At 45.9% G+C, this 16,497-nt stretch overlaps 1 protein-coding gene across 1 annotated transcript in view; it reads left to right on the top strand.

Annotated features, from left to right (window-relative positions):
* The first annotated feature begins 3,937 nt into the window (after positions 1–3,937).
* Rassf3 (Ras association domain family member 3) overlaps positions 3,938–16,497 on the top strand; it is a 64,708-nt gene continuing 52,148 nt past the window's right edge. The window contains 1 exon segment of the mRNA NM_001108747.2: positions 3,938–4,211. Coding sequence (NP_001102217.2) covers positions 4,101–4,211 — 111 coding nt within the window. The 5' untranslated portion in view covers positions 3,938–4,100.

Genomic DNA, 16,497 nt, shown 5'->3' with positions numbered 1-16,497 from the left:
TCAGTTTTTCTTTATTTCAAGGTGGGATCCTCATTATATTAGCCCACCTGGATTAAACACCTGAATTTAAGCAATCCTCCTGCCTCAAGGCTCTTTGAGTAGCTGGGACTACAGGTGTGTGCCACTATGCCAGGTTAAGGACACATATTGTCTCACGTAACAAGCCCTAAGTAGGGCAGTTTCAGAGCTTGTTAATCCAAAGACCCAAGAAGTCCCTTTAATCATTCAGCTTGGCCAGATTCATGGTGTCATTTACATCCATAATTTGGCATCAGAATTCCCAGGTACCAAGTCCAGAGGGGTGTCTTTCTTCAAGGTTTGAAATGGTTCCCAAAACTTATCCAGCAAGATCTCTCTCCCGAGTTAGTGTCTCAATAGCTGGCTCTGTGCGACCAGCCCACACAAAGCTGTCTGTGGCAATGAAGGCAACCATGACTGACTGGCCTTAAGCCAAACCCCTGAGCTGCCACAGAACCTTTTATCCAAGGAGGATACTTGGGCCAAAGTGTTTAGTGATCAAAGAAGAAATGGGTATAAGATGCGGAGTATCCATCAAGGTCTAATATTTATGGTAAAAGGACTCATATTCCCTTGGCCCCATTCTGTCAAGGATTTTTGAAATTTCTTTCACTTCATTCTTACAGTAAGCCAAAGAGAATAAAAAGGGAACATTGTTATTCCAACTCTGCTGAAGACAAGCCTGTGTCACAGAGTAGCTAATTAATTTTAAAAGTCACACAACAGCGGGGTACCTTTAATTCCAGAACTCAGGAGGCAGAGGCAGGTAGACCTCTTGAGGTTGAGGCCAGCCTGGTCTCCATAGCTATACTGAGTTCAAGGGCTACATGTTGAGACCCCTGTCCCAAGAGGGGGCCAAAGTCATAAAAGAATAAGCAACAGGCACTGGAGAGAGGCTAACAATTAAGAACTCTGCCTACAGAGAACCTGGGTTGGGTTCAAATCCCAGGACTTACATGTCGGCTCATAATTGCCTATAATTTTATTTCTGGGGGATCTGACACCCTCTTCTGGCCTTGGGGGTACCAGACACACTTGTGGTACACGGACATAGATGCATGCAAAATGTCCATACACATAAAATACAAAAAAAAAAATGACATAAAACCAATAAGCAAGAGTGCTGTCTTGGGCTGGAGAGATGGTTCATTGGCTATGAGCACTGACTGCTCTTCTAGAGGTCCCGAGTTCAAATCCCAGCAAACACGTGGTGGCTCACAACCATCTGTAATGGGATCCAAGAATGTGTTCTTTCTGATTAAATACTGGCTGGATTTTTTTTTTTAAGAGTGCTGTCTCTCCTTCCAATGCTGGTCTGTCTGTCCCTAGGCCATCCTCTTCCAGGTCACACAGGCACCAGTGAATTAGTGGTTGGTCGGTGTGACCTTTAGGATAAATCTCTGTGATGATATATCTGCTGTCTTAGTACACAGTAAGAATGTCACCTGTAATTGCAGGTACACAGGTGTGATTGTGTCATGCATACTGTTTCATAATCTGCCTTACAAGAAACTTTCAGGAGTGAAAAAAATATAACCCTTTGTTTTATTTGTTTGCGTTTTCATATCATTTAAAAATAGTTTATTTTTATGCATTGGTTTTTGCCATCATGTATGTTTATGTGAGGGTATTAGTTGCAGACAGTTTTAAGCTGCTATGTGGGTGCTGGGAATCAAACCTGGGTCCTCTGGAAGAACTGCCAATACTCTTAACCACTGAGCCATCCCTCTAGACACCAAACACCCATGCCATCTAACTCTATTCTCTGCTCAGTAACTGAGTACTTTATAAAGGCAAGTCAAATGTTACCATCCCTTTGCTCAAAATCTCTGGTAAAAAACAAAAAGCAAAACCTTTATAGCATAGTGGCTTTTTTGTGGTTGTTACGTTTTACCTTTTATTTTTTTCAAGCTGGGGATTGAACCCAGGGCGTTGAACCTTATACATGTTAGAAAAGCACTCTGCCACTGAGCTACATCTGTTACTGTTACTCTTCGGACAAAAGTTCTCAACACTGGCCCTTCCACTCAGTTAGGAAACATTCCACTCACAGTTAGGAAACATTGCTTTTCTTGCTCTAATTTGAATATGCCCAGCCAGCTCACTCCTGCCACAGGACCTTTCCACATGCTCTTCCTTCTGCCTGAAAAGTATTTCCCACACACAGCTACAGGACTAACTCCTTATCCTCCTGTGCATATTTTACAGAATATGGCATGGGTTATTTCTCTCATTGCTCTGACAAAGCTACTTTGTATACATTTTCTAACCTTTAAGCACGTTCCCCAGTTAACATAGAAAGACGAGATAAGCAGGCATTTCATGAGAATCTAAACCAATAGGCTCCTCTATCAGTGGGAAGTGTATGGTGATTCAGTCCACTTACAAATTCAGTTCAGTGTTTGACAATAAGTCCTTTCAAAACTGAGCGGGCCTGAGTCTATTTTATTTATTCTACCCTTTCCTTGGATTTTTAAAGTAGGCTGTGACTCTGAGGCCCCTCTGGGGGTGAGTTCCCCTGGAGTGAAAGGCTATTTTGCAAGTTGGACACGTGAGTAAACCTACAGGAAGGCAGATTAGCCAGCCTCCTTTCTGCTTGAGGGTTGAAGGGATGATCTAGGAACCATTTCTTTTCCTTCTCCCTGTCTTCTCTCTGATCTAGTTTTCCCTCCTCCTGGTTCTGGAGTGAAAGTTACTCACCCAGTTCTTATCCCAGAAAGGGTTATACAAAAACCCGAGGCGCCACAGAAGCAGCCGTCTCGGCCTGAAGGCGACTGCTATCTTTCTGTTTTAGTCCCAGCTCTGGGAGAGCAGTGGAGAAAAGAGCTTATTTAGCCATAAGCAGTGATGACTTTCTCTTTAAAAAACCCCCTCTAAAAAAAGAAAAAGAACCTTCTGCTACAGCCTGCATACCATAGCGTCTTAAAGCTTCAAAACCTCTTTCCCATCAAGGTCTCTTGCAAGTAAGTTAGTAGGATTTAAGTCAACTCCATCACGCCAAGGTGAAAACGACCCCTCCAGGTGACCCTAAGCAAAGAAAATGTCGCATTTTAAACATTTAGCTGATTGCGAGGACTTTTTTCTCCCAAAGGGAAACCTTGTTTTTTGGTGTATGGGTGAACAGGGTGGTCTAATCTACTTGCCCCTCAGGAGGTGACTGTGTAAAACTGCTTGTGGAAGGCGACACTTATAAAGTACATTAAATTAAAACTACTGGATTGTTCGGTGATTATGAAATTTGTCCCCCAAAATCTCGATTGCTTTAGCCATCCACATTTGGGCGCGCCTTCGCCACAGGGAGGCGGGGAAGCTTTACTACCGAAGTTCAAAAGAACCAGAAAGGATGTTTTCTTTCAAATAAGCACAACCCAGTCGCTCTTACCCCACCCACCTTTGCTAACTTAGAATGGTCAGGGAGGAGCCAGCCGCACGCTGTGGCTCGTCCCCCTCCATGGAGGCCAGTACCACCAAGGCCGAGCCCGAAGAAGAGTGGGAAAAGTTCTCCATTATATTCCGGCCCGTTCCAAAACTTTCGGCTCCAGTAGCGGGGAGTCACTTAGGAATTCGGAATTTCCGGGCGGTTGGGGAAGCCCCACCAGGGGCGGCGCTCGAACCCGACTTCCCCCCACTCTCCACCTCTGCTGGGCCCGAGGGCGTGACTGGGAGCCGTGGACCGGTCCCCACCTGCGCGCGCGGAGCTGGGCGGAACTCAGCCGTCTTGGCCTGTGGGGAGGGACCTGGGTGGAGCCTTGACTGCCGGAGGCGTGGCCTTGCTGGGACGATGACTGAGTGGGGGTGGGTCTTGACTGGGCGGAGCCTGGCCTAAGTGGGCGGGGCTTTGTCAGGCCGGGGGCTGGGTCCAGAAGGGGGCGGGGTCGTGGCGCCGCAGCGCGGGGAGAGGGCGGCGAAGACTGCGGGAGGGGACTAGAGGGCGGCTTGAGCGGCGGCCGCAGCTGCAGCTGGACGGCCGGCCAGCGGCTCGGGGCCGCGCGCCGGGAACCTCACGGGGCGGTCGGGCGCCGCACCCCGGCCTGGCCGCCTGCGCCCCGGGGAGGCCCCCTGAGCGCAACCGGACCAGCAGCATGAGCAGCGGCTACAGCAGCCTCGAGGAGGACGCGGAGGATTTTTTCTTCACCGCCAGGACCTCCTTCTTCAGGAGAGCGCCTCCGGGCAAGTCCCGTTCGGGTCAGCCGGTGAGTGGCGTGCTCGGGGTCCTGGCTCCACGTGTCTGCGCCCGCGCTGGGCGATGCTCGCCTGCGGGCTGCAGGGCGCTGAGAGTGGCCTTTGCCCTTTCGGCTCCTGAAAGGTGCTGGGAGCCAGTGTAGTGGGCGTGGGCCGCCCGCGGCGAGGGAAGGAGGTGGAAGGGCGCGGAGCCAGATGTCCTGGGCCGCTCTGCTTGGGGACGCCGGCTGCGGGAGCAGCTCCAGGAGCCGGGAGGTCCCCGGGCCACTCGGGATGGCTCTTTCGGCAGCCCTTCTGGGTAATGGCCGGGTCACTGCGCCGTCCTAGCTGCAGTTTGCTTCTAGCTGCAGTTTGCTCGATGGCCCTGCGTAGCATGAAGGCACTCAATGGCCCGGAATGACCGAGCAACCCCCGTGCGGGCAAGCTGCAGGGTGAATAGACCGGGCGATCATAGGTGCTCACTAAAGTCTGGGTCGCATTAGGTCCAGTTTGCGGGTGCTGCACACGTCCTAGGTAGACTTAACTCCAGAGGACTGAGCTCTACGCCGGTTTCTTCCTTTTTTGGAGGAAGGTTGCCGTGGGAAGTATGGCTTGGAAAAAGTCAGCACGGGAAGTTGTGCCAGTTTCACAGATCCTGACAAGGATTATTTTATTTTTTAGGGGCGTCTTCCAAACGGGGCACTTTGGCCGAACTTGTAAGGTCGGCGCTTAAAGCAGTGGCCTTCTGGCCCTGGAAGCCACACCAGGGAACGTGGCCAGCTCGGCCACTCTCGTCAGATATAAGTGCTTTAACGGAGCAAACTTGTTGCTTCTAAAAACACTGCAGACGCACACGGGACGTTTCTGTCAGCTCTGGAGTTGAAAAACAAGAGACTAGTCGTTCAGGGGGCCCAGTGATGGGGATTTTGGTGGAGAGGAACCTCTGCCCATATTGCCCCTTGCTAACCCTTTTAAGTTTAACAGGCCATTTTCTAAAGTAAAAATTCTTTATCAGATTTGGAAGTTCTAGACTTTCTGGTCTATTAAATTTCCAAACTGAAAGGAGGAGAGGCTAGGATGAAGTCAGTATTTTGAACAACAGCTAGTGAAGGGCTAAGGGTGGGTGATATCCTGCACTTATCCTCAGACTTGCTCTGTTTACTAGGGCGACCTTTTATTTTCAGTAGAATGTGCTAATGGATGAATTTGGAAGTCAGAGGTAGGCCCGCTTGGCCTACCTCCTGTGGGTCAGGGAAGAAATGGTTTGTTTTTTTTTTTTTTCTTTCTCATCTAGTTTTTCCCTTTACTGCCTTGCACATTCTCCTCCCTTTCACCCTTGTAAAGAGCTTGAGCCAGTTTGACGTGTATTTCAGAGGTGACTAGTAATTTCCAGAAAACCAGGGGGTTCCTGAATTCCCCAGGTATCAGTCTCCTCCACAGGGTCAGCCAGAATGTGGTGGTTGGAGTTGAGTTTAAGAATCTTGTTTGTGCTTTTAAAACGTGGAAGCAGTAACTGGGGGTGGAGATAGTAGAGAGCTTGCCTAGTACTTACTGCATAATATGGGGGTTGTGGTTCACAGAAGTGTGCTGTCTGTCTGTCTGTCTGACTGTCTGTCTGTGTATAGGCCGGAAAGATCAGCAATTCAAGGTCATCATTCAAAACCCAGACACACACATTTTAAGCAGCATTTCTTTCCAGGCTTATGTACGTTTAGAGTCTAGATTATACACATCCACTTTTGTAATCGTCATCTAATTGTGTGGATGCGCATGTCTGTACATACAGTGCAATATTATGTGTTGAGCACTGACGTGAGTGTGTGTGACGTGTTGAAAATCAGGGCAGTAAGAGCCACTTCCTGGGTTGAGCCGTTGTTCACTGTGTCTGCTTTGAAGCTCTGTGGCCTGTTTATTCCTTCCAGCGCAGCACGTGGGATACATTAAGTTGTAGGAGTGTGTTAAAGAAAGGGTTCTTGGTGAAAGGGGGCTCTGAAGCCTGAGTTCATTTGTTTGTTCGTTTGTTTTATTTTTGAGACAGCGTCTCCACAGAGCCTTGCCTGCCCTGTAACTCATCCTGTGAACCAGGCTGGCCTCGGATTCATTAGAAATCAACTGCCTTTGCTTCCCCTGCTTGTGCATTCACGCCTGTCTGAACCCTGAATTTCAGCAAGCATCTTTATTTTATTTTATTTTATTTTTTTTTCAGAGCTGGGGACCGAACCCAGGGCTTTGCGCTTGCTAGGCAAGCGCTCTACCACTGAGCTAAATCCCCAACCCCCAAGCATCTTTATTTAAGAACTGACTGTGTCTTTATTTAAAGAAGTTCCTGATTACATATTTGCAAATGAGGAAGTAACGCCCGTAAAGCAGTGCATGCTGGTAGAACATGTCTTTAGGGTTGGTTCAGATAACACTTCTTCACTTTGATATGATTATGGGGTAAAAGAATGTACACAGTAGGGGTTGGGGATTTAGCTCAGTGGTAGAGCGCTTGAGGCCCTGGGTTCAGTCCCAGCTCCGGAAAAAAAAAAAAAAAAAAAAAAAGAATGTACACAGTACTTTTACTTCTTCCCTAGAAGTCGGGGAGAGCCATCGCCATAAGGATCTATTCTTGATAGCAGTGATCTCCCCCTCCCCCACGCTTATGTTGTACCACCTGCTGGAAAAGCTAAATTTCTGGAACTCTTGCAAACATTCAGAGAAAGCAAGAGGGCTCTGCTGCTGAATACAGGGTGAGGAGAAGGAAGCCAGGCGAGGAAACATTATCCAACGTCTTTCCGTCTCTAATGATAACAAAAAGAGACATAAAGAAAACGATGTCCTTTTCTCCTTTTATTTTGTACCACGTTAGTCTTAAAAAATAAACAAATAAAAAGAGGCCTTTAGTTACCTAGGAAGCGCAAGGCCCTGGGTTCGGTCCCCAGCTCCGAAAAAAAGAACCAAAAAAAAAAAAAAAAAAAAAAGAGGCCTTTAGGGGGTGAAAATGCTGCCCCTACCCCCAGCAGGTGCTTCATCATGCAGTTGCTTGAAGATACTTAGTTTTTTCACCTCTCTCAAACGGATCCTGTCTCATGGTTCTCCCAAGAGCCCTCTGGAGCACTGATCTTAGGAGAGGAGAGATTGTTGAGTGTTTAAAGTCTAAGGCCCCGCTAGATGCTAGGAAGGCTGGAGCCTGGATCTTCTGTTTTCTTAGCAAAATGCCAGGTTCCCTCGTAAATATGGATGTGTATATTTTAAGGCTTTAGAATTTGACTCTTTCTTGCACATACTGTCTAGATGATGCTCAGCTCTACTTCGTGGATTCACCAGGCTTCAGAGAATCCTCCTGTTCTTAGTTTTAAGCAGAACCAAAAATGTTCGGTAGTTACTAAAATCAGACTGCCTAGAACTGTAGGACACATGCACAGCCTAAAACTATTAATACAGTCTGCTAAACTTATAAGTGGCCTTTTTTTTTTTTTTTTTTTTTTTTTTTTGAGACAGGCTCGTGTAGCCCAGGCTGGGTCACATAGCTCTGTACGTAGCTAAGTAAGACCTTGAACTGCTTGGTTCTCCTGTCTCCACCTAAGTTCAGGGAGTCATGCCTAGTTTTCTGGGGTGCTGGGGATCAAACTCCAGGGCTTGGTGCTCATGAGACAAGCACCCCACTGCTTGGGTTACCTCCCAGCCCATGTCTTCCCTTCCAGCTGAGGGGATAGCCCTTCTTCCAAAGCCTTTGGTCACTAAGGGAATAGGAGAGAGACATTCTTGCTGCTTTAGAAGTGGACTAGCCCCCACGCCTCCAGAAACATGAAAAACCTTCATGGACCATCCACACTAAGTTTAAAAAAGTTATGCTGGGAGTTGGGGATTTAGCTCAGTGGTAGAGCGCTTGCCTAGGAAGCGCAAGGCCCTGGGTTCGGTCCCCAGCTCCGAAAAAAAGAACCAAAAAAAAGTTATGCTGAAGAATCATTCGATAGGGAAGCCAGCACAAGTCCCACAGAAGCCTTCAGTTTGCCTTTTGCACTGACTCCTCCTGATGGCTGGCATGCTTTCTTAGACGGCTCAAGAGAAGTGTGTGGCACTCTCCTTCTTTTATTATTTTTTAACTTAAGGTTTTATGCATATGGTGCTTTGCCTGCTACGTGTAGCTACGTGTACTATATGTATATAGTAACCATGGAGGTCAGAACCTGGGGTTCCCTGGGACTAGAGTTCCAGGTGGTTGTGAACGGCCATGTGGGTGCTGGGAACTACACTTGGGTTTTCTGCAAGAGCAGCCAGTGCTCTTAACCACTGAGCCATCCCTCCAGCCCCTGCACTCCCTTTATTACTGTTTCTTCTGGAAGTTTTGGATGGAGGTAGTTCCTTGGGCAAAAAGTGGCTCACAGAATCAGCAGAGTTTTAGCTATACCAATTTTAATCCTATATAACTGAATACAAGTATTTCCACCAGTGGTGTGTTTTTCTTTTTTTTTTTAAATTATTTTATTTTATGCATATGGTGTTTTGTTTGCAAGGGTCTGTATCCTACATACATGCCTGCAGAGACCAGAAGAACTTGTCGGAGCCCCTGGAACTGGAGTTAGAGGTGGTTGTGAACCGCCATGTGGGTGTTGGGAATTGATCCTGGGTCCTCTGGAAGAGCAGCTGGAGTTCTGAACAGCTGAGGCAGCCCCCACCAGCATTTTTGCCTGGCATAAGCTGCTTGTGGTGCACATCTTGCCTACATGACATGTCTTAAGCCACTGAGCATTTGTGATTGTGTCAGCAAGACACACAATGGCCTATTTCTGTAACTGAATTTCAAAAGGAAATCAGTCCCCAGCCTCCTGTAACCTCGGATGAGCAGGGTGCTGTTGTCTTCCTTGTTTGGCAAACATGCAAGATTTAGAATTATTTGGAAGCAGTGACAAAAAAAATCTACTGAAAAAAAAAAAGATTAAAAATATCCAGTAATGTGGTTCTTCTTTTTAGCCTTCCTTTGGCAACTGGCTCCTGTCATACTGTGACCATTGTTTGTCACGTATAGTCACACATGAGGTCCACCCCATTCTTCTTAGTGGGGTCTGATTCCCCAGCTCTTAGCCCTGAGTGTCAGCCACTTGCTTTCTCCTCCCTCCCTGACATACGTAACTGCCATTTCAAAAGGCCACCCTAGGAGGCTTGAAGGCCATTAGCCAGCCTTGGGCCCCTTTTCAGAAACCATAGTGGAAAACTAGAGTAGTGTGTATGTCTAGGTACATCTTGTATGATGTATGTGTCATGGCAAGCATAGTTTAGCTCTCTGCAAAGTTATATACATCCTAGCTTCTTAAAATGGTGGGGTCCTTCAATTGAATATGTAAGTAGAGAAAAATCTGACCATAATGAGAAGTTTCTGAACCAAAAACTAATTGCAAATCAAACACACAGTGAATCTCTGTGCCTGGCACTGCTCGGTGTATCTGTTGTGACAGACCTGTCACTGCACCCTGGTTCCTCAGACCTACCCTGGGTAGGTTGCACAGTGCATGCTGACACACCATGCAAAGGTAATGGCTGTTGCCTGAAATGCCTCATGCAGACTTGATACTGTTCTGTGTTTTGAGCTACATACACCGTTCTGGCCAAATAAATAAATAAGTAAATAAATAAATAAATAAATAAATAAATGAATGGTTTTCTGCTCTTATAGAAACATCGTGCTTAAATTATGGGGAACAAAGATGATTTTTTTTCCTGTTATTGTTCTTCAATGTGTACATATCAGTTTAACATATCTTTGAATTGTGCTATGTTGGAGTATTTGTTTTTGAGACAGGCTGTCTCTATGTTGTAGCCTTGGTTGCTCTGGAACTCTGTAGGTAGACCAGGCTAGACTTGAATTCATAGATATCCATCCGTTTTTGCCTCCAGAGTACTGGGATTAAAGGATTGTGATACTATGTTTGGCAAACCATTTGTTTTTTAAAACAAACAAACAAACAAACAAACAAACAAAAATGAATGTTGGCTTGGGATTAGGACAGAACTTCTTTTTTCTGAGATGACTCTAAACATACATTTCCATTTTGTACTATTGTCTGTGTGAGAGTTGGCATTCAGACCATTGCCACAGTTAATGACTATAAAAATCAAATATCAGCCAACTCTGAAAAACGTTGTATCAGATATTCAGTCAAGAGGTAATTCCTTATGTACAAATAGACAAGCATAATTATCTCATTAGTATGCAAATTTGCTTTTGTCCTTAGTGGTAAAATTTTACAAACATACACACATAAAGAATCGTTATAAAGTAAATTAACTTAAAATAATTTTTCCACACACACACTTACATGTGTACACACACCCACACACACACACACACACACACACACACACACACACACACACACTTACATGTGCCTTGGTGCTTATGTGAAGGCCAAAAGACAATTCCAGGGAGTTGGTTTTCTCTTCCTACCTTGTGGGCCTTGGAGGCGAAATTCACACCATTGACTGGCTTGGAGGCAAGTGCCTTTACCTGCTGAGTCACCTCACAACCTTTTTTGAGACTTCAGGGCTCGGGCTGGCCTCAAACCCATGGTACACTCATTGGCTAACGTATCTGATTTGGGCACTAGCAGCAAGTCAGAGTCTCATGCATGGTAGCTCTACCAACAGAGCTGTATTTTAGGGAAAATACATTTTTTCATGATTTGTCACCAATGATAATTGGTTCCGTGTGCCTATTTTACATACCCATAATGCTGCAGTAGAGTTAAGTGATCCTCTGGAGAAAAGCAAATTTGATTAGAAACAGTTCAAGCAGCCATGATGATGATGATGATGATGATGATGATGATGATGATGATGATGATGGTGATGGTGATGGTGATGGTGATGGTGATGATGATGCAGCAGCAAATTTGATTAGAGATAGTTCAAGCAGCCCTGATGATGATGATGATGATGATGACGACGACGACAAAGCAGGGGGTTCTTATTCTCTGGCCTCTGCAGGCATTACCTGTGAGAACCAGGTGTCTCCCCTCTGCTGTGTTAGCCTCTGTTTATTACTGAGGCAGGAGCTCTCCAGAGCGTCCAGGCTGTCTAGGCAATGGTCATGCTCCCCCACCCAGCCTTCTTGGTGCCTGGGATTATAGAGGCACACACCACAACTCCTGGCTTGCAAATTCTTGTTTTAAGAAAGCGAACCACTGGTTTTTTTTGTTTTTTGTTTTTTGTATATTCATTTCGTGAATAATTTATTCAGTCACCTTTGAGGACAGAAAACTGTAAGCAGAGCCGATCAGATTTCTGGTTAACCAGAATATAAACCAAAGTAAACAACTTCGTTTGTTTGTTTGTTTTTTTTTTTTCCTAGCTCTCCCCCTCCCTCCCCCCTCCTTCCTGTGTTTTGTGGACTGAGTCTCAGGAAGCACGTGTTGATCACCAGCTTGCTCTGTAGCTGAGGGTTACCTTAACTAACTTCTGATCCTCCGGCCTCTACAAGCAAATCAGTGCTGTAATTACAAGTGGACCCCATCATGTCCTGATGGGGTCCCAGGGGTCTGCCTAGGGACCTGTGCATGCCAGGCAAACAGTCTGTCTGAGCAGAGCTGTGTCTCCAGCTGGTAGTTTCCATTTTCCTTAGTCAAGGTAACTCTGGCTTGGCTATCAGTAGCTCATGAAATGGCTTTTGTTTTTAGTTACCGTCTTCTCCCCCCCCCCCCGCCCCCCCATGCTTGAACACAGGACTTGGAGCTAGGTAAGCATTCTAGTAAGCATTCTAATTATACCCCAAATCCGCTTGTTTCTGGCTGGCTCGGTACTTGCTAGGTAGACCAGTTGGACTCCAACTCACAGAAAGTCTGCCTGCCTCTGCCCCTCCAGTGCTGGGATTGCTGGTGTGCACTGATGTGCACAGCTAAATCTTGTTGTTTTAATGTAAGAAGTCAACTCTGATCTTGACTAGAGGGTAGAGACTATGCATGACTGGAATTTGAAATTCGTGTGAGAAATGGTCTGAACTGGCTCTTAGGATCACGCGACTCTTCCAGAGCTGTGCTCTCCAGCACATCAGGGTCTTGTAGTTACCAAACCCTTGAAATGTGACTGACCTGAATTGAAGTGGATGGTAGGTTAAAAAAATATATATTTTAAAGATGTGACTCTAAAGGGAAAATAATGCAAGACACACCGCAGGAGTTTAAAAAGATGTGTTGAAACGTGAAAATCCGAATATGAAATGTGTGACCCGCCCTCTTGGGATGCAGCTACTCATCTGCAGAAATCATCTGAGCTGGGCTACTCTTGAATGAAACTGTGTTGTACTGCGTTTGGTTTACATGCCCAATGTGTGGGATGTGAAATGTTAACACATAGGAATGACAGTGTTTTAAGTGTATTGTCCTAAATTAGTTTTACCCATTCCTAAAAACTTTATATTTAAAAACATCTTACATTTATTTACTATTAAAAGATGTTTTATTTGTTTTTGGAGACAGTCTTCTCACTCTACAGAACCCCCTGCTTTGTTGTTGTTTTATTATTATTATTATTATTATTATTATTATTATTATTATTATTGTTATTATTAGGGCGGCTTGAACTCTGGAGCCAAGCAGAGCAGGCAGATCTCTCTGACTTCAAGCCAGCCTGGCTACGCTTGGTTCCAGAGTTCTGGGATTTAAAGATGTGTGCTACTACTATGCCTGGCCTACAGTGTGCGTGCGTGCGTGAGTCTGTCTGTCTGTCTGCGACCATAAATGCCACTGTGCAAGTATGGAGGTCAAGGACAGCTTGTCTGAGTCAGTTCTTTCTACAGGGTGAGTTTGGGGGATCAAAGTCAGCTTCCAGTGCTTGGCTGCAGTTGCCTTTGTCTGCTAAGCCGTCTCTGCCCTCACCTGTTTAGTTTCAGACACCTGGAAACTATAAGGGTATGCATATGGCTCGAATTATATTTTAGTCGGATAAGGTTACATACTAAAGCAGACTTAGAATTTTCATTGTCTGGGTGACAGTGCCTGGGGTTGAGGGGTACCTGCCAGGCATCCTGGGAAGAATCTTGTCTGGGAAGGGAGCTTGCACATTGCGGTGGGGAATAGTTCCTTCTTAGCCCACCTTGGGTCACGCATACCAGCATTTTAAGGTTATGAAACTTGTGTGTGGGGAAACACCCCCCTCCCCACGCATGTGAGCTAATGGGGTAAAACTGGCTTCATGGCATGCTACAGGCAACTCTGTTCAGTTTACAGAGAGAATGGGACTCGTGATTTCAGAGTATTAGAACAGCAAGCTTTATACTAATTTTGGGCACTGTGATTGCTAGCTGTGGCTCTGTGATTCAGTCAGCTAAGAATAATTTACTAATTACCCTCTGCCGTCCTCAAGTTGTTTCTGCAGTTAGTAAACAAAGGGAGATCATGAGAGGAGGGAAAAGGGGTAAATTTGGAAATCAGAAGCCAGAAGAATGGATGGATGTCCTAGAAGATATTGGCTTTAATGGACTTGGAATGGAATCAACCAAGTTTCACTTGAAATAATGGCGGAGGCTGGTGCGTGTGGGGGGAGTGGCAGGGTCCAGTGAGAAAGAGACTGAGAGATGGGGGAGGTGCTTTTTAAAATTCATTTCCCCAGTGTCGCCTGCATGCTAGGCTGGGTCTTAGGGATCAGGGTGAACAGAGCCTGTCGAGCTCTTGGGCTCAGTTACTAGTCTCTGTAGACCATCTTGAGCTCGACAGCTCATCTCGGCTCAATCATAGGGTACTGCGATGGTCTTTTTGTGACATAGTCTTCAGGGTCCGTCCATGCTGTACCGTGTGTGAGTTCCCTTCCCTTTTCAGGAGGATAACAGTGTCCACATGTGCATCCTACTGTTCACATAACTATTCACTGATGGGTACCTCCATGGGTCACTACAGCCTTTGAGTGGCCAAGCTGTACCGATGTCACCCATGTTGGCATGCCTACTCAGAGACACCATTACTGGGTATCACTTGGCAATCCAATTTTTGATTTTCTTTTTTTCCAGAGAATGTTTTGTTGACATTTAAGTCCTGCTCTTTAAACCTAAAATTCTGGGGATACTGCCGGTGATTTTAGCTTTCATTTGATGTCTGTATCATGGTTTATTAAATAGATACCAGGCTCCATTTACTGGAAAAACACATCTGTGATCAAATACACGCAACAATAATTTCTACAGAAGAACTACAAGTATTGCTTTTATTGTCTCGGCACTGGAGTTGGACACAGGCTGAGTGTGGGTTGGGTTGGTGCTGTGCCAACAAGTAGTTTCCCCAGCCCCAGTATTCGGCGAATATACTTTTTTATATGTCGGTCGTGGACATTTTGAGTGTGAAGGTTTCCCGTCATGGATGTACGGACATGAAATGACCCTTTATGAGATCAGACCACTTGTATGGCTGTAGCTCCGGGCAGCCTTGGCTTCTGTTTTGGCAGTTTCTTTGTACCAGACCTGCGGCTCACCTAGCTGTAGATCAGTGCAGGAGAGATCCAGTTGTGGCCAGGAACTCCAGCACTGAGGGGCTGAGATGGGAGGCAGATTTCAAGGATAGCCCATGTTGTAGAGAGCCATTTGGTCTCCAACAGCTCTAAAGATGAAGACCTCACCGAGTGTCTTATTCTTACTTGATTTCCATTTCTGGAATTAACAGTGACTTTAGTGTTTTTCTGTTTTGGATCTTCTTTTCGTGTGAGCCTGGTTTCGCCCACGACCTCTGACCTTTTTGTCTCTGAGGCTGGTGAAATCTGGATGGCTCCAGTTCAGAGCCCGTTGATCTGATAGTTCCCTTTTTAGGTAGGGTTGTTGTGTTGTTGTTATTATTACTTTTTTAAAAAAAAAACTTACCCTGTAAAGAGGAGCATTCCATATTTTGGTGCTTTGGAATACTTCAGACCATGTCACTGAGACTCTGGTACTCAGAGCTTTCGGAGTGGTTCTTGCTTTCGTTATCACATAGGTCAGGCATTGCCATGGATGATGAAAAGGGTGGGAGCCAGCTGACAGTGTCCCTCACTAACCTCGTGTGGAGACTAGAGTTTGTCAGGAGAACCAGAGTCCTCTCAAAAACAGACATTGGAGGAAGGATGGAGGATGGCAGGACAGAGGCCTGAAACCCACCCACCCAGCAAAGAGAACTACAGCGCTTGCTGCTAGGTTTACAGTGTCACTGAAGAGACCGTAAATAGGAGTCCAGCATCACATTCACAGAAGTTGGAGCCTCTGTAGAAAATCCTTGTTGAGTCGTTACATTCTGACTAACTCCTTTCTACACTAATGGAGCTTTTTCTTCTTTCAGCTTTTTTTAAAAAATTATTTACTTTATGTACGAGTACACCATCTCCACACTACCACTGTCTTCAGACACACCAAAGGAGGGCATCGGATCCCATTACAGATGGTTGTGAGCCACCTGGGGTTGCCAGGAATTGAACTCAGGACCTCTGGAAGAGCAGTCCGTGCTCTTAACCACTGAGCCATCTCTCCAGCCCCCCCCCCCCCCTTTTTTAACCAAGAGAACATTTCAGAAAGAATTATTGCTGGGTGGTAGCAGTGCCCACCTTTAATCCCAGTACTTGGGAGACAGAGACAGGCGGTTCTCTGTAAATTTGAGGCCAGCCTGGTCTACAGAGTGAGTTCCAGGACAGCCAGGACTGAAAGAAACAAAAGCATTTTAAAAGAATTACTGTTTGGTTTTAGGGTAGATGGCAAGTGGGTCCGTATTCAGTTTTGGTATTTGTCAGCATGGTCATAGGAGTTTACGGGCACACGATTTAGTTTTGGAACTGCAAAACAAAACTAGTTTAAAAAATGTTTGAAATTACATCGGGGAAGCACTCATGCTGAATGAAGTCTGGTTTGCTGCTGTGACTTGCAGTCCGTGGAGCATCCTGGAAGAATTGAATGGACTTGGTTCTATTGTTCCTGGGGTTTCTATGGAGCTGAGAGGAGAAGTAAGCCACCGGGGTTTTACTGGGTTTTACTGCTCCTCGGTGTCAGCAGATGCGGGTTTTATGGCATGGGTTGTGAATTCAGGGAAACTGGGCCACAGTGAGTAATTTCCCAGCTATGGGAAAATGTAAATATTATGTATGTAGCTGAAGAAACAATAACATTACTTTCGTCCGTTCCAGGTCTGTCCCTGTTTGTTTACACAGGCTCCTGATGGCTGTTCTTCAGAGCCAGTCTCCTTGGAGGGGAAGGTGCTGCCCTTTTGGAGTGTTCTGAACTTTGAAAGCTGCTTTCTTGTGTTTCCTCTGGCCGTCGTCGATTGTACTATACAGCCATTTAGCGCAGAACCACCATGCTCAGTCCCATCCTAGTTCTCTGCTAGAGGGAATTTGCTC

Source organism: Rattus norvegicus, chromosome 7, assembly GCF_021556685.1.
Source record: "Rattus norvegicus strain SHRSP/BbbUtx chromosome 7, alternate assembly SHRSP_T2T, whole genome shotgun sequence".
In the NCBI taxonomy this organism is placed as follows: Eukaryota; Metazoa; Chordata; class Mammalia; order Rodentia; family Muridae; genus Rattus; species Rattus norvegicus.
The sequence above is the reverse complement of the archived record's forward strand: the minus strand, read 5'-3'. Positions and strand labels throughout refer to the sequence as shown.